The sequence below is a fragment of the Cyprinus carpio genome, chromosome B21 (assembly GCF_018340385.1).
Source record: "Cyprinus carpio isolate SPL01 chromosome B21, ASM1834038v1, whole genome shotgun sequence".
Lineage (NCBI taxonomy): Eukaryota > Metazoa > Chordata > Actinopteri > Cypriniformes > Cyprinidae > Cyprinus > Cyprinus carpio.
Window position 1 is genome coordinate 10124629 of NC_056617.1, and position 21771 is coordinate 10146399.

General features: G+C 37.9%; 1 protein-coding gene across 3 annotated transcripts in view; it reads left to right on the forward strand.

Annotated features, from left to right (window-relative positions):
- LOC109060958 (RIMS-binding protein 2-like) overlaps positions 1-17628 on the forward strand; it is a 51261-nt gene extending 33633 nt beyond the window's left edge. For 2 of the 3 annotated variants that reach the window (XM_042747633.1, XM_042747634.1), the window contains 9 exons: positions 8-87; positions 1300-1409; positions 1700-2500; positions 4845-4996; positions 5394-6296; positions 7566-7700; positions 7829-7975; positions 8063-8171; positions 10372-10788. In XM_042747633.1, coding sequence (XP_042603567.1) covers positions 8-87; positions 1300-1409; positions 1700-2500; positions 4845-4996; positions 5394-6296; positions 7566-7700; positions 7829-7975; positions 8063-8171; positions 10372-10562 — 2628 coding nt within the window. In that variant the 3' untranslated portion in view covers positions 10563-10788. Of the gene's footprint in view, positions 1-7; positions 88-1299; positions 1410-1699; positions 2501-4844; positions 4997-5393; positions 6297-7565; positions 7701-7828; positions 7976-8062; positions 8172-8462; positions 8589-10371; positions 10789-12116; positions 12215-12315; positions 12388-12470; positions 12621-14893 lie in introns of those variants that run through there. The other variant, XM_042747635.1, reaches the window with a different exon arrangement.
- Positions 17629-21771: the final 4143 nt, after the last annotated feature.

Sequence of the window (21771 nt, forward strand, 5' to 3'; positions counted from 1 at the left end):
TCCGTAGATGGACAATGAGGTGAGCCCAGCTCCGAGGTCCAAGACAAGATACACAGGCCAGGTCCGTCTCTGCACTGCCCGATACAGGTATATTTCTTACTTCTTTTATCCAACTTGATGTGTATATATATATATATTAGGGTGACCAAATGTGCCATTTTCCCAGGACATGTCCTGGCCAGGATTTCTATATTGCCTAAAACAGACGAATTGTTGTATGACAAAGTACCATGAGAGCTCTGGAGAGCAGACGGCTTCTTGTGTTTTTGAATCGCTCTCATGGTACTTTGATGTCATAAACCGATTGGTATGCTCAGTGCTGCTTGAAGTCGAACACTAATATGTACACATATTTGCATCACTTTGACCGTTCTCTGTAGATCCCACCTTTACACGCACCACGATTGGTTGATTACTTACAATGTCTGCATGTTATTGGTCAAACGATCATTACCTTCATTAAGTATGAAAACAGGAAATCAAAGCCAAAACCTGGATATTTTAGGCAATATAGAAATCCTGGCGAGGACGTGTCCTGGGAAAATGGCACGTTTGGTCACCCTAATTATATATATATATATATATATATATATATATATATATATATATATATATATATATATATATATATATATATATATATATATACAGTATATATACAGTATATATATACACACAGTATATAGACACTAGCATTTCAGAGTTTTGGGTCAGTAACATTTTTTGTTTGTTAATTTGAAAGAAATTAATATTTTTATTCTGCCAGGATGCATTAAATAAATCAAAGTAACAGTAAAGATATTTATGTTACAAAAGATTTATTTTTAAAATAAAAATTTCTATATATCATAGAATCCTGAAAAGAAAACAATCCTGTTTTTCCCAAAGAATATATAGGCGGCACAACTGTTTTCAGCTGTGTATAAGAAATGTTACTTGAGCATTACTTAGCATATTAGAATGATTTCTGAAGGATCATGTGACACTGACTGGAGTAATGGCTAATGAAACTTCTGCTTTGCCATCACAGGAATAAATTATATTAATTATTATATTGCAGTAAAATAGAAAACGTTTGAAAATTGTAATATTTCAAAATCAAAAAAATATGCCTTGGTTAGCATTAGAATATGTAATGTTTAATGTACAAAACATTAAAACTCATTTTTACTGTCTCCAACAAGTTGAACAGTAGTGAACTCTTATATAATATATATACACATATGCATAAATGTGTGTGTTTGTATTTTGCTTGTTTCTTTGTTTTCTTTCCCTCTCACTCTCTGATATTTTGGCCAGTTATAATCCCTATGATGGACCTAATGAGCATCCAGAAGCAGAGCTCCCTCTTGTGGCAGGGAAGTATTTGTACGTATATGGAGACATGGACGATGATGGATTTTATGAAGGTAATTGAGTTATGATAGGAGAGGTGTAATTATTATTGGAGAATGAATTAAGAGGCTACACAAAATAACTCTCCAATTGAATCTCCAATTATCCAACATCTAAAAATCCAACAACATATTTGCTAATGGACATAAATAATTGACATAGATGACTAACAGTGAATTTAGTCAGTAAGCATCAGCTGGCAGCATGTATTAAAATGATATGCTTAAAAAATGCATCACAGTTACATTTTATGTAATGAGATCTGCTGCAGCTTATGAGATCTTTCTACTTCTGTTTGTTCCAGGAGAGCTATTGGATGGCCAGCGTGGCCTGGTTCCCTCTAATTTTGTGGAGTTTGTCCAAGACAAGGAAAAGCCATCTATCGAGGGTGGAGAGGAGCAGGGCAGGCTGGAGCAGAGCTGTCTGAGCCTGGCGACCATAGATGGAGGTGCTCCTCTGGACAGCCTTAGCAGCGACACCCTCGGCCACTGCAGCAATGGGACAGGCGCTCTAGATGGAGAGGAGCTGAGTGATGACATCGTGCCTTACCCCAGGAAGATCAACCTGATCAAACAGCTGGCGAGAAGTGTGATAGTGGCCTGGGAAGCGCCTCTAGTGCCCCTTGGCTGGGGCAACATCAACAGCTACAATATCTTAGTGGATGGGGAAGTACGTTCCTCTGTGCCATTTGGAGGCAGGACCAAACTGCTTCTCGAAAAGCTGGACCTGGCTGCCTGCACATACCGTGTGTCGGTACAGAGCGTTACGGACAGGGGGCTCTCTGATGAGTTGCGCTGCACCTTGCTGGTGGGCCGCAATGTTGTGGTGGCACCCACCCGTCTGCGCATGGATGATATTTTACGTGACTCTGCTGAACTTTCGTGGCTCCCCAGTAATAGCAACTACGCCCATGTTGTGTATTTGGATGGCGTGGAGCATGCTGTTGTTAAGCCATGCTCTTACAAACTGCGTTTTGTGAACCTGAAGGCCGCCACAGTGTACAAAGTAAAAGTGTTGGCCAAACCTCACCAGGTGCCCTGGCACATGCCTCTGGAACAGAGAGAGAAGAGAGAGGCTGGGGTGGAGTTCTGCACCCAAGCTGCAGGTGAGATTCAACTCTAAAATTAAGATATTGCCCCAATATTAATTAATGCTGTTTTTAATTATTAATTTAATGAACCAGCTCAAACTACACTTATGCACTGTATGTGTTTGATTCACTTGAAAGTACTTTTTTACAGGAGTCATTTGTTTGTTAGCCTGTCTACATTGTTACGCTATGTGTTTTTAATTCACTTAAAAGAACCAGTTCATAAAAGTCATTTGTATGTGAATCAAACTACACTGTTTCACTGTTTCATTTTTTTGGATGCACTTAAAGGCATAGTTGACCCAGAAATGAAAATTCTGTCATTGATTTCTCACTCTCATGTTGTTCCAAACCCGTAAGGCCGTTCATCTTTGGAACACTAATTAAAGGTTCAGTAGGACATCTTGAAAAATGCTAACATTAGCCTGATAGCACTGAAAGCATACATCCCACCCTCCCTGCAAATCGCCGTACAAAGCCACACCCCCTGAACGTATACGCACACAGACGAGACGACCAGAGACAACATTACTACAATACATCATATGTCATTCACCAGTGAGAAAACTTTATAGTACAGTTCGTAATAGAACTACAATTCCAGGAAGGAAAGTCAGATTGTTGATGTTTGGCTGCCATTCTTGATCTGTCTGCATAGCATATGTGAACGCGCTGGTGATGTATCCTTTCTGCGCAAATCCAAGTGTGCCGCACTAGTCCTCAAAAGAGAAGCCAACGCAATTCCGTTCACCCCCAGGTGGCTGGTCCCAGTATAGGTCATAAACCCCGCCCTATCCATGTAATCTATGGGACATAAGACAAACCAAAAAATTACATTTCACTTGAAGTATTTTGTTTTCAAATATGTTTTTTGTCATTTGATGTAGATTTTATCACGCTGATGTAAGTTCATGTGTTCGTTTCATGAATAAGTTTTGTTTTAGTTAGTTAAGTGATGCTATAAAAAAGAGAGTGTGACGTCATGATTGACAGCTGTGATTGATAGCTTCTCTGAGTGAACTGAGGCACCAACTTACTTTTTAGGGATCTTCAGGAAGAGATTAAAGTTGTATTTGCCTTATTTTAACACAAGCTTCTTATACGGCAATCAGTAGACAAAAATTGGAGCAGTCAGGCAAATTTAAAAAGTGTCAGGGACTTGTGTTTGCGATCGACTATGCGGGAGTGTGTGCGGGACGCGGCTCCACTTCGCTCACTACTGCGCAGACTCTGGTCCCAAATCAGTGCAATATGGGACCCTATTGCGCCCTATTGGGACAAAGGTGGCTTCACTTTTCTTCAGTGGAAGTGAGTGAAGGTGCGTCGTCCAACTTTTTTTACAGTCTATGGCGCGAACAGGCTGTGCAGAGGTATGCAGATACATATGTTGACAGGTAGGTAGGAAAGCCTCTCATAATGTTCGGACCAAACATTTTGATTGGATGTACATTTCTTGGTCCTACGCCTTCCACAGAATATATATATACATATACATACGTTTAGACCACTTAACTTAAAGGGATACTCCACCCCAAAATTACAATTTTGTCATTAATCACTTACCCCCATGTCGTTCCAAACTCGTAAAAGCTTCATTTGTCTTCGGAACACTATTTAAGATATTTTGGATGAAAACTGGGAGGCTTGTGACTGTCCCATAGACTGCCAAGTAAGTTAGACTGTTTTGCAGCCTGTAGGATATTATTTTGCAGTACACAGCATTTTTAATGCATCACAGACTGTGAAAACACTTTCACAGCTAAGGTAAAATCAACACCAATTTCTGGTAGCACTGATAAAAGGAATGATTTGATTTGGTACATTGCAAACATTTATTTGTAACAGTTAAGAACAGGGTCTTAAATATACCATTGAGTTAGTTCAGCAGAATGCAGTGATGGGAAATGCTGAACAAACAGATTTTCCCATAGCCACTGAAAATTTATTTTGGGATTATAAGAATCGATGTCAGAATTGTTCAAATCTTAATTAATCCACTAAGTCTGACACATATTGGACCCTAATAGCACACACAATCTCCTTTGAGATGCAAAAAAGACAGAAAACAGCTATTTTTGTTGTTCTGATCAGCATAACACTCCACTTAAAATAGTCAAAGGCAACAGAAATGGGTTTAGTGAGGCTAATTGGATTAATTAATTAGCTGAAATGCTCAGGCCCTTGGAAGTAATGCTTGCCCTTATACCATTATTCAGCTGTGAAGCTGTTGAAATGTCCATATTACTGTACACTTGACTTCAAGTGAATGAATGCAGTGAACACAGTCCTTTCTAAACATAATGTCTCTAGTGTCAGGTGTGTTACTGTAACTAACTGGTGGTTATCTGTCCCACCCCAGGACCCCCTCTGCCTCCTCAAGAAGTCCAGGTCCAGTGTGGACAAGCCCCAGGAGTCCTCCAAGTTTGTTGGAAGCCACCTCCAATGACCCCCATGGGAACCTCCAATGGTGCAAATGTCATTGGTTATGCAGTGTGCACTAAGGGTCAGAGGGTAAGAATCTGCATGCATCAGCAGTCATATCTGTTGATGTTTATGTGACAGAACAGTTCTGGACCCATGAAGGCTAAACAAGTCATCAAGACCTATTTTTATCAAAAAGTGATTCTGATGCCCTCTGTTGGTGGAATTGGGTGATTCTAAACACTTGAATTCATTGTTTATGGTGGTTTTAGGTGATGAAAGAGTCTCACACTAACAGTCTTTTTGTTACGTTATTTGGATGATTAATGAGGAGAATGTTGATTCTAAAGGTGCGGCCACATGCAGTTACAAAAAAAGGTCCATTATCTATTGTTTTCTATTCAAATTACCAAATTTCGCCTGCAAAAATTAGCTAAATAACTGTAAATGTAACGTCATCTTGATGCTAATTCTAATGCTGTTTCAGATTGCTGAGGTGTTGTATCCACTGGCAGACTATGTGGCAATAGAACTGAACCGTCTCCAGTGCTTGGAGGCCCGCGAGGTTATTGTCAGGACTTTATCAGCACAAGGGGAATCTCAAGACTCCCATGCCGCCGTCATTCCAAACCACCTGCTGGTGCCTCTTCCTAAAACCCTTCCTCCTTCTCACCACATACAATCACCTCTCCCACCCCAGCAGTCCCAACCAATGCCTCCTCATCCCCAAATCCGGGCCCTTCCCCCTCACCCTGGACTACAACCACCCACCCATCTCCAACCCATTCCCGTTCACCCCAGCCAGCCCCCATCTCATCTCCATCCCCACCGTATGCCCCATCCCACACAGCCCTCTCCACCTCACCTCCAGCCTTTACCACCACACCCCATCCCTCAACCCCAGCCCACCATCCCAATGCCCCAGCCTCAGACATCCATGCCCATGCCCCAACCCCAGCCCCAGCCCCAGCCATCCATGCCTATGCCTCAGTCCCAACAGCCCATGGCCATGCCCCAACCCCAGCCAGCCATTCCCATGCTTCAACCCCAGCCAGCTATCCCGATGCCCCAGCCTCACATTCCCCAAATGCCCCTTCCCCAATCCCAAAGACCACTAAGTGCCAGAGAGCTGGAAACCAAAGAGCCAGGGCCTGGAATGCTTCATCATGGAGGGGGCCCACCTCAGCCATGGGAGCCTGGCTGCTCCCCATCAGGCATGCCCACAGGCTTGCCACATGGACACACCCTGGATGCCCCGGCCTGCACGAACCGCCGCTCCCCGTCACCTCAAAGGATCCTCCCCCAGCCCAGGGGTACACTCATTCCTGACACTGTGGCCAAGGCTATTGCCCGAGAGGCAGCTCAAAGAGTGGCTGCAGAGAGTGGACGGGTGAGTCAAGTCAGCAAAAAGCATTTTATATAAAGTAGCTGCAAACCAACTTTAACCCTAGAATGCATGACTCAAGAAACTTGAATAACAGGGGTCAAATTGATCCATACGAAGTCAATTTTTTTTTAAAATCAGAAATAATTTTTGAATTTCAGAATAAATTTTTATATAGATGATAAAAATCAAAATACAATTTATATAAAAAAGAGAAGAAAAAAAGAATATATAAAGAAAAGATTATTTTATAAAGAAAACTATATATATATATATATATATATATATATATATATATATATATATATATAATTTTTATTGTTTTCTTTATAAAAGAAAATTCATCATATAAAGCAATCATATCTCTTCACAAGTTTAAAGCACTTAATACATATGGATTCATTTTGCAACAACTTTAAGATCTTTTTGGATATTTTAGCTTTTGGTTACCTGGACTTTGAATGGAGGTACAGAAACCTCTCAGGTTTCATTAAAAATATCTTAATTTTTTAGAAGATTAACCAAAGTCTAATGCATTTGAAACTCCTTGAGGATGATTAAATGATGACAGTGTTTTCTTCTTCTTCTTCTTCTTTTTGGGGGTGGGGGGGTGAACTATCCTTTTAAATGATTTAAGATTATACACTTACAGAATTATACATTTGATCATACATGTTTAAATGTTTCAGTAATGTTCAATTGTTCTTTTTCATGTACTGTATATATACCTGTACACTAAAACAAATTAAATCTAACATAACTAAAACTAATGTGTTTAAGTGAGAATTTGCTGACTTTTTATTTATAGTTCATTTATAGATTATTCAGAAAATCTGTCAATTAATATTTAAATATCTTATTTTTAGTTAATTTTGTGAACAGGATAAAGAATTATTATGATTAATTATTATTATTATTGCGAGTTAGAATTCCATAGGAAACATATACATTTCATTCTGACCCCCTTTTCAAAGACTAGGGGTAGTTTTTTTGAAACTATGAATAACAAATATGCAAATTTTTTGCTGAGGCTTACATACAACATTTATGAGAAATACAAATTATTCAAATTATTTTCTTGAAAAAATGATCATAATAACACCCTATCGGGTCAGTTTTGACCCTTTATGCATTCTAGGGTTAATATGTGCAAATGAGAACTCTTTTAAAAAGTTAATGAATATACAGAAGATTAGCTATCTTGTCAGTATTTAACCTCAGCGTAACTGTCAGATTTCTTTATTAAGACTTCTGAAAGTACTTTAATATATTTAGATGGAGAGGAGAAGCCAGGGCTTTTACTCTCAAAATTCAGATGAGGAAGAGGATGAGGATGAGGAAAGCTATCAGGCCCGCAGAAGAGGAGCATCTGTGGATGACTTCCTCAGGGGCTCAGAGCTGGGCAGGCAGGTATGGCAGTTGAAATGATTGCCTTACCATATACCAAACAGGCATAAGAGGCAAATGTCAGCACTGAATGTTTAGGTGTGTTGTATTAGCTTATGTTTTCGTTTTTTCTCACAATCTTCATTTCACAGTCTCATTACAGTCAGAGCGAAGAGTATCATACAGAGAGCAGTCGAGGCTCAGACCTCTCGGACATCATAGAAGAGGACGAGGAGGAGTTGTATTCCGAAATGCAGCATGAAGAAGGCAGGAGACGAAACTCCCACAATGCACTCAAGGTATTCCAAAAATGGAAGACATCTCTCAATATCCCAATGACATCTTGGTTTGCATGGCTTTAACTAGTTTGGTTTCTTCCTGATTCAACCAGAGGCAGCACTCCATCTTCGAGTCAGCTGGATCGAGAATCATACCGGAAGCCATCTCACAGAGGTCCTCAACCTCAGCGCCGACCCCTCACGGTCCCATCCATTGGTCAGTGCTCTCCCAGATAGAGACAGGAGTCTGAGACTTGCATTCAGGGCCTGTCTGTCCTCCTGCTCCACATTTTCTCTGTTTGAACTGTTCGTTAGCTTGTCAATGTGTGCCAGACCGCCACTGTGTGTTCCAACCATAACCATATCCTATTGCTTTCAATCATTATAACCCTCTCTGAATCTTTAAATCGATTAAATGCCAGAGTAGTTAGGCGTCTCCAGCTTGGGCAGGTTGACGCAGAACAGACTTCGCATGGTATAACGACTCTCTGATTGGTGTTTTCCTCAGAGATAACCACTGAGTGTAACAGTGAAGGGAACCTCTCTCCCGTCAAGGAGGATGTTTACTATGGCAGTGTAGCGCGACAAAGGACATGGTCCTCCCGAAGGCATGGGGGACGCAGGCCTCCTTATGGTACGTGCATTTAGAGTGAGGTCCGAGGAGAAAGAAAATGGCCAAACGCATGAAACTGCACTGGACTGCAACGAGATGGAAGTTTGTGTTGGAAGCGGTGCTGTAAGATAGCACCAATAGTGACATGTTTGCACAGAGAATGCTCCTCCCCCTTTGCACTGCCCCACCAATGGATGCCTGCCAAACCCCTCCTCTTTTTCAACCTGACCACAATCATACTTTTACTTTGGCCATGCATGACTGAATGGTGAAAGTTAAAGGGCGGCATCTCGCACCGAACAAATGCCACTGAATATGTATGTAGGTAACAGTTGATCAGGAAGAGAACGAGAACCGTTCCTTGCATCGACTGCAAAGGCAACTGTGTGGAATGCACATTGGGCATGTTGGAGTCACAATCGAGCACAGCTTTGTAGTTGCGGCAGGGACAAAAGAAAACAGGTGTAGTTTTATCCGGGGCTAATGTGCCCCATCTGATGGGTCTTTCTCAGATCCAGATCTCTGCATGGTTACAGTAGTTCAGACTACGTGTGCTCCCCCTCTTCTTCACCCTCTCTCTCTGTCTGTCTGTGTGTGCGCCTGTCAGAAGCTTCATGTTTGGCTTGCTGCTCATCTGTAATTGGCTGCCATATGGGTGTTTCACTCCCAATCACCATACACCCACACACACAGGCAAACACAAACAGTGACACACATCATAACCATCACATTACTGTAAGAAATGTCTGTTTTCTTCAACCCACCCAAGATGTGTTTGGCAAATAAATGGATTGTGCAAGTATGGAAAGGAATTTCACTCCATTGGACTGAATTGCATGCTTATTCATATTGTCTATTGTAACATACAGAGATGAGAACATGTATGCTGTTAATTACTTGCTTTAGAAAATCATTTGGATGTTTGTATGCCCATCTTTAAAAAGTCTTGAATGCTTGACCTTTAAAGACATGCATATTGTATTGTTTTTTCTTTATTCCAGGACAAGTGGACAGCCATTTTTGGGTAGTTGACAATATCTAAATAACATCAAATAACATAAAATTTGTACAGTATATATTAATATGTGATTTTTTTTTAAAGAAAGAAATGTATACTTTGTTTAGTAATGATGCATTAAATTGAACAAAAGTGACATTAAAGATATTTGTTACTAAAGATTTCAATTTCAAATGAAAAATACATTTTATCACAGTTTAAAATGAAAAATATTAAGCAGTAGAACTATTTTCAACATTGGTAATAATAAGAAATGTTTCACCAAACACCAAATCAGCTTGATTTCTGAAGGATCATGTGCCTTTGAAGACAGGATTAATGGCTGCTAATAATTCAGCTTTGCATCACAGGAATAAATTATACTGTATTTTAAAATATATAGGCCTAATAAAATAAAAAACTGTTTTAATTATAATAATATGAAGCAATTTTACTGGTTTTGATCAAATAAATCTTTTCTGGTGAGCCTGAGTGACTTCTTTCAAAAATATGTATGTGTATATATATATATATATATATATATATATATATATATATATATATATACTATACTATATATATATATATATTGTATATATATATCAAGTATCTGTAAAAATGTCTACAGAAAAAAATAATAAAAATGTTACAGCTATTTTTTTTTATGTATATTTTTATATATATATATATTTACATGTAATCTCTCAATTAATAGAAGCAGCATTTATAGTAAATATACAATAATTATAAAAATGGTTATGTAAAAATATTAGACATCTTGGTTTTTACCCATCTTTTTCATTTTAGATGGATACCGGGACCGAAGCCACCACTCTCCCCCGTGCTATGATGAGTCTGAGCAGGAGGAACCGTTTCGAATCTTTGTGGCGCTCTTTGACTATGACCCTCTCTCCATGTCCCCTAACCCTGATGCAGCTGATGAGGAGCTCCCTTTTAAAGAGGGACAGATAATCAAGGTACCGCTCAGCTGGAGTTAATGATCTGTTGTTAAATGGCCCACCCATTGTTTCAGCATCCTTCTGTCTGTGTGTTTAGTGTATGGGGATAAGGATAATGATGGCTTTTATCGTGGGGAGATCCGGGGCAGGTCTGGACTTATTCCCTGTAACATGGTGTCGGAAATCCGTGCAGAGGATGATGAAACTATGGAGCAGCTCATGAAACAGGGATTCCTCCCTCTCAACACTCCTGTAGACAGAATAGGTAGGTGTTTTCTAAGCCTAATATAAAGATACAAAAATAGAAAATTTGTAACTTTCCCAATGTTTTTATCTTTATGAGCTGAAAAAATATTGCTGTGAAAGTAGAAGTGGGCGATATGTCACGATATGAGTAATTATATTCCATGGTAACAATATATATATCATGCTATTGTTATTTTTGCTTTAAATAAGGTCTTTATGATAGCAGAAATTTTTATATCATAGAAATTTCATAATTCTTGTCACCTGTCTCAATATAACAAAAATACTAGCATAAATCATTTTTAAAAACTAAAGCTTACTGAAGACAAGTAAACTGTCAGCAATTAAATAAGAATAAGAAACTAATTACAAGGAATAGGACAAAAAACTACAGTAGAACTAATAAATAAGAAATGCAACTTACATTTTATAAAGTAATCAAACATATAAAAACTGTAAACACTGTAATTTAAATCTATAGATCTTTTGTCTTTTGTTGTTTGTATTTATTTTGTTTTTTGTTGTTTTGTTGTCATTTTTGGAACTGCCCGGATCCAATATACTGTTACACATGTGTTTTCTTTCTCAGCTGTTTGCTGTTTACAGGGATGCTTGCAAAGACATTTGACACATTTTGACACATAAAAGTGTGTATTTAACCATTCAAGGCATATAAAGCACTCAGTTCAGTACTCACGCTCTCTATTAGCACCGTCTTCACATGCACGCACCTCTCTAACAGTGCTCAGAAGCTGTTCTCAGACAGCGTGCATATATGGAAATAAGTTCTCTTTCTCTGCTAATTGTATTTAAATGGCTTAAAATCATTTGTTTTTAACTGGCAATGCATTAAAACGATACGTTTTCGTGACCACGTAGCAGATCAATGTCACGTGAGCATGTAACCGCGATAGAGGCAATAGTCGAAAATCTCCACTGGCTGACAAATTTCTATTGGTTAATCGCATCTACCGGTATATCGCCCACCCTCATGTGAAAGTGATTCCAATGATATCATTCCTCCCTGTTGTTTTTGTTGTATAGCTATCTGGCCTTCTCTATTATTTTACAATAAACTCATTACAATGGTTTGAATGAGCCAAAAAAATTATATTTATTAAAAAAATAATAATATTAATCTTACTGACCCCAAATGAGATACAATGATAGTATATACAAAATATTTCTCATTTATATGTTGCTTCCAAAAAAAAAAAAAAATGTTTTTTACTTTGTTTGAATACATAGAATGCATGGCTACTTTTTTACCAGCAGCAATCAATAAAATCTTGTTTTGAACATAGCCTGCCTCTCTCACAGCAGAACTGATTCTCTCTCATTCAACAGAACAAAATAAGAGAGGTCGCCACCCAGTGGCCACAAGACGAATGGTTGCCCTGTATGACTACGACCCCAGAGAGAGCTCACCAAACGTGGATGTTGAGGTGTTAAACGCACTCGCATATGTTTATTTATACACTCGCATGTTCAAAATCTGCTGAATACACGTGTTTGTAGATTGCTGATTATGTGCTTTCTGTGGCAGGCTGAACTGACATTCTGTGCTGGCGATATCATTGCTGTTTTTGGGGATATAGATGAAGACGGCTTCTATCATGTAAGTCTCATTGTTGTGCTGACCGCTCACGCTGCTTTATTCTGAGCCTGCAGCACTACTGTATTGTGTTTTTTGTCTTTTAGGGTGAGCTTAATGGACATCGGGGCTTGGTTCCATCCAATTTTCTCGAAGAAGTGCCTGATGACGTGGAGGTCTATCTGACGGACACTCCCTCCCACCACGGTCAGGACGAGCCCAATTCGGTACCGGCACTGCACCCAGAGACCAAACGGGTACACCATCGCCGTTCTCAGCGCTAGGCCCTGTGTCCATTCATCCTCCGTTTGAGTTTCGGTCCACTCGCCATCTGTGTTTTCTTGTGCTTGTTTGTTTTTTCGTTATGTGACCGTGGTGGTGATATCCAGTCCAACCTTTCTTGCTCTAGGAAAGGGAGAAGCAAAGCCCACTGCAAACAGAGCCTTTTTGAAATCATAGAGAGACAGGTATGAATGTGACTCTATTAAAAAAGCGAGGGTCGCCAGAGGACTGTGGAAAAGGCCAAATTCCGCTCCTGCACCGGACTATGAATAAAGCATAAAAGCATTTTTGCACTGAAACACAAAACCCTACTTAAGTGAAGCTGCTTGCATTAGTCAAAGTGCTTTGTGATGTCCATAGGGTCTGTGGCTCGTGATTTGTGACCCTGTTAAAAGACTGATTTGGAAACTAGTTTGTAGTTGACGCATGCCTGTTTTTTCCAGAACAGACCTGTAGCTTTTATATAAAAGTAAAATACATTACCCCAAATGTTGTATTTCTTTGAGGAGGCTTTGTTTCTTTTTGTATATTGCACATTGTCCAAAAACTCTATTTTTTAGATCATATGAACTAGCAGAACATATATTACTCATCCCATCTCTTTCTGAGAGACTAAAATAATATCATTCATGATGTAATTACAATAAATCGAAATAAATGAAAAACTAAAACAAATATGTATTTTTGCTAGTGGACAATTAGTGAATACATATGTTTGTTTTTGTGAATGTGGTGGTGTTTTATTTCTCCTCATAATTGATGGATTTTTTTTTTTACGATGTTGCTGCATTCTAATTTCCTTTTCTTCCCACCGGCTTTGCCAAAAAAAGAAAAAAAAAGCTGAGGAATATTGTTCATTTCCTGCCCTAGCAGACTTTTGTCTTGCTAGGTAAGTTGAGCAACTGGCGATACCAGTGATCAGTCTCATGCATGGGATTTTATTCACAGCCTTTATGCACATTTTTTATGCATTTTTATGGGTAAATTATATAATTGGGCTGTAGCATTAGTTGAATAAGAATGATCTGTTGTTTTCTAAAGATACATTTTGTTTTAAATACATCTGCTTAAAGGAATAGTTCACCTCCAAATGAAAATTTGATGAAAATGTATTTACTCACCCTCTGACCATCCAAGGTGCAGAAGAATTTGTTTCTTCACTGTAACAGATTTGAAGAAAATGCTCTAAAGTGAATGGGTGCCATCATAATGATAGCCCAAACAGCTGATAAAAGCATAATAATACACAAGTAATCCACACGACTATTCATAATATTGCTTCCTCCAGTGAAAAAGTAATCTTGTCTGAATCAGGAGAGAAATATGCTGCACAGATCAAACACCATTTACACACGAATACAGTCCTAAATAGTTCTAAACAATATGTCTGTGGATTTTGCTTTGAGAAGACAACAGGGGATGGAGCTTTTCACTGGACGAAACGTTACGGATTATGGACTCTTTGACCAGAAGTGAATTTTAAAGTTAAAATGCCTTCATGATGAATTTGTTTCTTACAAATACACAGCTTTTTTAATTAATTGATGGACTGGAACCATGTGATGCTTTTATCAGCTGTTTGGACTCTCGTTCTATATTTCCAAATCTGATCAAGGAACAAACTCAACTACTGTACATCTAGATTGTCTGATAGTGAGCAAATTTTAATTTTTGGTTGAACATCCTTTATTATTCCTTTATTAATATTTATTCATTCAAATGATTATTTATTTTTCAAATTTATTTAGTTCTTTATCTTAAAAAATCAAACAAACAAAAAAAACACTTTTCTGTTTAATATGCCAGTGCATTAGACTTGTATGGTATCTGCAGTTGGTTCCGTGCTGTGTGGAGTCCTTGTGCTGTTAGGTCTGTCTATTTTGATGCTGTTTTACAAGATAAAGTCCCCTCACCCTTTGAGCTTTCCAACAATTCAAACCCAAATTAAATGAAGGAATGTTTTCACATTTCATATCTGTATTAGCAGGCAAGAAAAAATGTAATAAAACAGTCGAGTTAATTAAGGAACCAACCATATTATCTGCCTTTTCTCTAAAGAACCAATCTATGAGAGGAAACATAATTTTTGTTCTTACTTTCTTCGCACTCTTCTAGTCTGAGATCATTTGTTTTAAACCTCAGAACATAAACGGGACTGTTATGTATGAAGATGGCAGATAATAAGGCAAAATATAGTCTTGCTGTATAATATCCCACAATTTTCCCTTCCCCGTGGATGTTTCGTTAGGTGCCTGTGGAAAGTACAGTGCCAGCTCCGGCCCCTGGAAGACCCGCCTCTCCCACTGTGCGTCCTTTGCTTCCCGTTGGCCCAGTCAGGCCGCTGAGCCCTGCCAGGGGTCCACGAGACCTGGCATCTAAAAAGAAAAAGGGACTGCTCTCTAAGGGGAAGAATCTGCTCAAAAAGTTATCAAAGTAAAAGTATGAGATTGATTTCAAATTTGCATGGCTACAACAGCATACAGATTTCTCTCTCAAAAGGGAAACGACCAATCCCCAGTGTTTCAGAAAAGTCTCCATTGATTTTTTTCTCACACACACACACACACACACACACAAAAGTTAAATCTAAACAGCTTTCACATTAACATGCCACATACATATTCTGAAAAAGATCTAATATCCAGATGATAAGGAATGACATATATAAAGATGTCACTCATATATCAGTGAGCTTGCTAATTGGCTGTCAGAATGAAAGCATCTATTCATACTGTGATGTAGAGGACAAAGAGATATTATTAATATTTAAGGAATTCCTTCAATCATAATTTCCACATTTCAAATCAAAGTGCTGGATTTTGAATGAAATATTTAATCTCATCGATTTTAAAGTTTGGTATAGCACGTTAAATATGGTCTGACATTGTCAGCCAAATAGCAGTAAATGATAAAAAAACCTACAGACCATATTAAGTGCATTAGTCTGAAACAAACAGGACCACAATCAAAATAAGTATTTCCATAGAAAGATGCGTAATTTGCAAAATGGCATAACTGACCAGAGCAGTCTATGAGCAAATCCTTTTAAACATTGCTGTGGCCTTCATCTAAACTCAGTATACAGTACAGTATATTACATCTGATGTCTCCATACATCAGTCTTTGCCAAGTATCCTCCTCCCTTTTGCTTGCTCTAAGATCTCCCTTTCCTGGGTTTATCACGAGAATGACTCTGAAGTTATAAAAATACAATGAAAAGTTTCTGTGTTTGCCTTTCAATGCACAGTTTGGTGTGTTTTGGTGAATGGCTCGTGTGTGTGTGTGTGTGTGTCTCCCCTCTGCATCCATGTTCGTACAACCCCTTACAACTGAAAAGGGACAAATGTTGTTATAAACTTTTGTGATAATGTGACGTGCTGCTAATTACAAGTTGTTTCCTGTTCCTTTCAATAAGGGTGGTGTCGTCTTCAGAAGAAGAAATATTTAAGCAAAGATGGTGTCTAGGTGTCTCCTCGAATTTCACTTTCTAAGGGGCGGTTTACACAGAATGCATTTTTGCGATTTTTTTTTTTTTTTTTAATCATTTTTCAATGTAAACATGTGAAAGACATTCTCTTTCTAAACATTCTTGTTTGTTTTTAAAAAGCAAACACAGTTTGACTACACGCATAGAAACGCTGTGTTCTTTGCGATTCCATCTTAAACACAAGAATGCGTTCTAACGGATTATCATCCAAAAATGACATTTCTGTCATTATTTCTCATTATTATTCTGTGGAACATAAAAGAAAATATTTTGAGAAATTTCTCTCTCTCTCTTTAGTCCGTACAATTGAAAACTTCAGATGCCAACATTCTTCAAAATAGGCCTATCTTCTTTTATGTTTCACAGAAGAGAGAAGTCATACAGGTTAAAACGACACTTTAATTTTTGGGTAAACAACCCTTTTAACCCTGTTTTACGCAAATGGGTCATGGCTGGTTATGAGAACATCATCTATAGGCCTAAATGACATATCCTTGCTGCTGTTATCATTGGCTGTTTTTCCTGAGGTCTTTGCTTGCTATGGTAGAATCAAACTCCTTGTGATAGTCTCTTTGCTTAGGACTTTATAATACATGTTCTCAGCTACCAAAATGCAGGTTAAGTAATACCCTCAGGCAAACCTACCTATGATACTGTAGCTCAGTTGTCTCAAGCTATAATCTAGTAGTTTACATTACGGGCAAAATCTCTTGCATTAACACAAAACATCTTGCCCCTGCAACTGGAAATGGGAGGTAGAGCCAACATTTGGTGGCATCTCACAATAATGTGGTCAGTTGGATTGCACTCTTGAATGGTTTGATCCAGGGTAAATACTGTGTGTGGTTGATTTTTTTTTTATCTTAAAAAAAAAGATGATAATAATAAAAGTATACTATATTTAAGCATTTTAATTAAAAATTAAGACATTCATTTGGGGTGAATGGAATTTATTTGTTGTAGACGAAAAACACGGAGGGTTCTAATAATAATAATAATAATAATAATAATGATAAAAATGGTTGGATAGCCAAAAAGGAATGTATGAAATGTTCAGCTGCGTGTATAGCTTGCAACATCATTTTGCCAAAAGAAAAATAAAAGAGATTGCATATATTTTCATTTAGCAGAAATATCTCTATTATTATCATAAATCCCAAGTGTTCGTTTGTGACTGGATGTTATAAGTGTTCATTTCTCGGTTTCTCTTTTGTACACCATATGTAGATAATTTATAAATGTTTATACTTAATTTACAGATTTTCAGACTTTTTTAGTGCTTTAAGATTTAATATTCTACTGTGTAAGTGTTCTCCATGGTGTCTTCAAGAAAAGATGATCAAGACTGCAATTCTGTGCTTGCTCTGTGAATTAAAGAGAAAAAAGAACTTGTTGGTCTATATTTACTGATATGGACTATTGTGTGGCTGTGCATGTGTAGAACTGTGTAAAATATACATTTTCTATGAAAATAAATGTGATATTTTTCAAGATCAGATTTGAAATTGTCTTGGTAAATCACAGCATGTCTCCCAACACAGCAAACTCCACAATAAATATAGAGACAAGCCAGTAGATGGCAGCAGTGACCTCAGTATCTTGGTACTTCTCACTTAAGGCATCATGGGTAAGGTGAGTGAATTAAAATGTCTGTGTTGTGGATGAAGGGTGCACTTTTCTCAACTCTGTAAACATATTTCAAGAGCCACATGTATTACATTTAATGATGGGTTCCAACTGGGCAGCAGAGCTGGTGATTATTTGTAGATATTGTGACTGCTGTGTCTTATAATGATCTACTTTAAAAAGAATATATAGAGCAGCACATTCTAAGAATATAATTGTATAGTTTATCCACTTCTGAGGTGTCATCCCGCTTTTTTGGATCAGGCTGGTGTTACTCACACTGTAGTGTTAAAAAATTAAAAGCAATTAATAAACAATATGATCAGTTAAAGGAATAGTTCACCGAAAAATACATCAATAAAAGCTGTACATTGTTATTTTTTTTCTGAGAAAAACTAAAAAATCATAAAACAACAGTTCATAGTGACCAAAGTCTGTCAACACTGTAAAAACACCGTAAAAGTATAGTTCATATGATTTGTCTTCTAAAGTCATACAATGACTTTGTGTAACCAAAACTGAAAAAAAAACTTAAATAGATCTAATTAATATTACATAATAAACTGATTATATTTAGTTCATATTAGAAAAATGTTGTGTTGCATTGAACATTGTATGTGAAGTAATCAAATAAGAAGGCTTTTATTATTATTATTATTATTATTATTATTATTATACTTGTACAGAACTATTTTATTTTTGTTGAATTTATCTATGTTATATGGTAAGAGCTGCAAAACAATTCTTGAAAAAATTCTTCCTTTGTGTTCCATGGAAAAATTACCACTTTGAGGTTTGGAAACAACATGAGGGTAAGAAAATAATGACAGAACTATTTTCCATGTTGTTATATATATGGCAAGAGCTGCATAACCATTCTTCAATATGTTCTCATTTTGTGTTCCATGAAAAAAATAAAAAATAAAAAATAAGCACTTTGAGGTCTGGGAACAAGTGGGTGAAAAATAATGACAGAAATCTCATTTTGGAGTAAAGTTTCTTTTTAAAAAGGCCACTGAGAGGAAAGGAAAGTGCTTGAGCCTGCTGCAGAGGTTTCAGTGGAATAGGCTGTACCAGAATGCAAGAGGATGAAGAGCAGGTCAGCCCTGCCTACAGAAAAAAAGGAGGAGAGCGAGAAATGATTATGCTCGTATATCACCGTTCTAGGCTTCTCTTTCACTTGGCTCGGCTCTCCTTCCATTCAGGAGTGAGCTGTAATGATCCCGGGGGGCCCTGGGCCAGTGGATGTTTAAAATTCTCTCCAGCTTTGACCTCTCGATCAACGCCTTCTTTTAACAAGGGCCCTGAGTGGGGACACGGGCACCCATTCATCTTCCTGCTGCTTTTCGTGAATATTTCAGAGGCTGTAAAGCAGCTCCTTTTCAGAGAGCAGCGTCTTACTGACCCCTGAATGACAGAGGTGTGTTCAATAGCAGGTAACTCATCGGATGGGTCAGGGTTGGACACAATGGCGCACATTTGTCATCTTCTTCATGAATATGTTTTGACTGAGATGGGAAAGTCTCCTTATATGAACCACAGTGTCCATGCTGTGGCTCCCTATTAATACTGAATACTGGTACACTGAAGCCTTGCTTGAGGCTTAGTCTGCGGTTAATGTCCACCACTTACTTCTATCATAGGCTTTCAGCCCCAGTTTGAAGGAAGACGTCTGCCACCTAAGATCTGAGCAGGAATTTGCAAGGCTGACCTTTTACAAAACTAAAATAACTTTCAGCAAATTTATAGTAATTGAAGTGAACCGAGAGCACAACCCCTACGCTTCCTGAGGGAAGGTGTAGAACGACATTGCAGGTTAGCAGTAACTTATCTCTCCATCCTGTAGGGAGCAGAGTGATATACATCCACGACACGCACTGCAGAGCGCATTCATTCATCACCTGCATAGAAATTCAGCTCACACTGAGCGAGAGCGCCTCTGCTCAACTTTATCCATAGATCAACGTCACAAAGGCTTTGACTGAGGCTCCCAAACTCTCCTTTACTACTTTTCCAAAGGGTTCCCACTGCTCCGATTGACGGATACCTATACCTTTGTTTGCTAAAAGTGATACATTTGTTGTTTTATGACTTCAGCTCTGACATTGCCCACCAACTTGGGTGATTTTTAACAATTTTGACTCATAGTATAGCATTGACACTGTAAACAAAATGACATACTTTTTCCTAAAAAGGTGGAATAGCAGTTTTACTAAATTCTGCCCTCATCTGTCTTCTTGTTAAGTTAAAAATATAAATATAAAAATAGCAGTTTTTAACATGCAACACATTGGCGGTGACATTTCAAATTCTGATTTATGTGTGGAAGATGATCTAATCATTTAGCGGCATGAGGATATGTTGGTGAGATTGAGATATGTGTGGTCATTGTGGTATATTTCATTTTTACAAGTTTACTGTCATTCTATGTTTCTGTGGTAACCTATCATCACGATGCTCATTAAGAAAAAAATAGTGCAGCTGTGTTCACGTGAAACAAAATGGAATAGGTTGTCAAAATGGGTCAAACTCACTGGCCGGACAGTTTACTGACCACCATTTCATATTATTGCTACTAAGCTGTTGTTCACCTTTGAGTATTACAGTTCACGGCCGTGGTCTGTCACACTGCTAACATCTGGACATCTGAGCAGATGGGACTGAAATGATGATGGTATGTAAACTGGGCCATGGGGGAATATTCATTTTCAAAAGCACTCCAGCAAAGGCACTGCAACTGGAGGGATCTAGTAGTAGTTGATTTGATTCAGATAAAATGCATAGCTGCATCTCGAGATTCACAAGCTAAATGCATAATATCCATTGCATAAGTTTTTACCTTTGCACGAGGGCACTAACTTTTACAACCAGTCTGCCCTTAGGCAGCGTTTGGCATGAGCGGTCCTTTGATTTATTCTTTGCATTAAAGTGTGTGTCCTTGCAGAGGAATTTGTGGCACTTATCAAAGAGCAGGACATAAAATCCTGCTTCGTACTGGTGAAAGATGCCATCAAGCACTAAAGAACAGCAAAGGTACAGGTCATACTGTGTGTTCTGACAGACAGGAGATTGATGACGCTCCCTTTAGTGAGATCTTCTTTAGTCAGAAATCACACTGACTCTGAATGTAAAGTAAAGTATATCTCTTGGGGAATATATAACCTAACGTGTCATAATGATGCATTGATTCTACCAAAAATATTTCAATATGTGACTAAAGCTATATGAAAAATAGTTGTCACACTGCTAAGTTGTCTCAAGGGCTATAAATCAGTGACTATAAGGGTTTGAGTAAAACATCCAATTTCTCTCAGCAATGGTTTTGTTTTTGTATGTTAAATTCAAAAACCTAGTTCAAAGGTCTTTATATATTAAAAAACCTAGTTTATATATATATATATATATATAAGCTAATGCTGTTCATGGTTTTCTCTGTCATGTTATTTAATAGGCAATACTTTTGTGGCCTATTGTCCAAGTCCCTTTACAGGGTGTATAGCATGGGTGTATTTATAGGGTGTACATTTAAAATAACCAAAATAGCACCTGAAGTCGCAGTAATAACGAGAATGTCATGACTAACGAGCAGGGGTGGATCTAGAAAATAATTTTTAGGGTTGCAAAGGGGTGGCATAAGGTCTATGAGGGGTGGCAAACACCAAAGCAAGCCCATTTTGGGCATTTGTGGTCTGACATACAGTACACAGTTGTGTTCACAAATATTGTATTACCATTAAGTCATCATCTATAATGTTTAAAATGAAAAATAAATAACTACATTTCAATATCCATCATGGTACCAAGTCAATGCACAATATAAAAAACTTCAAAAGGTTAGAAATATTTCTGAGCTTGTATCACAAAAGAAGTTATGTGGTTCTATTAAAATTACATAGGCTACATAGATGGTATAATCACGTTTATTGCAAGTTTAAGAGCAACAAAAACTTTTGAATTTCCTGACATTAGCAAGAAATACAATAATATCAAAGCACTGAAACTGGATCAGTTTT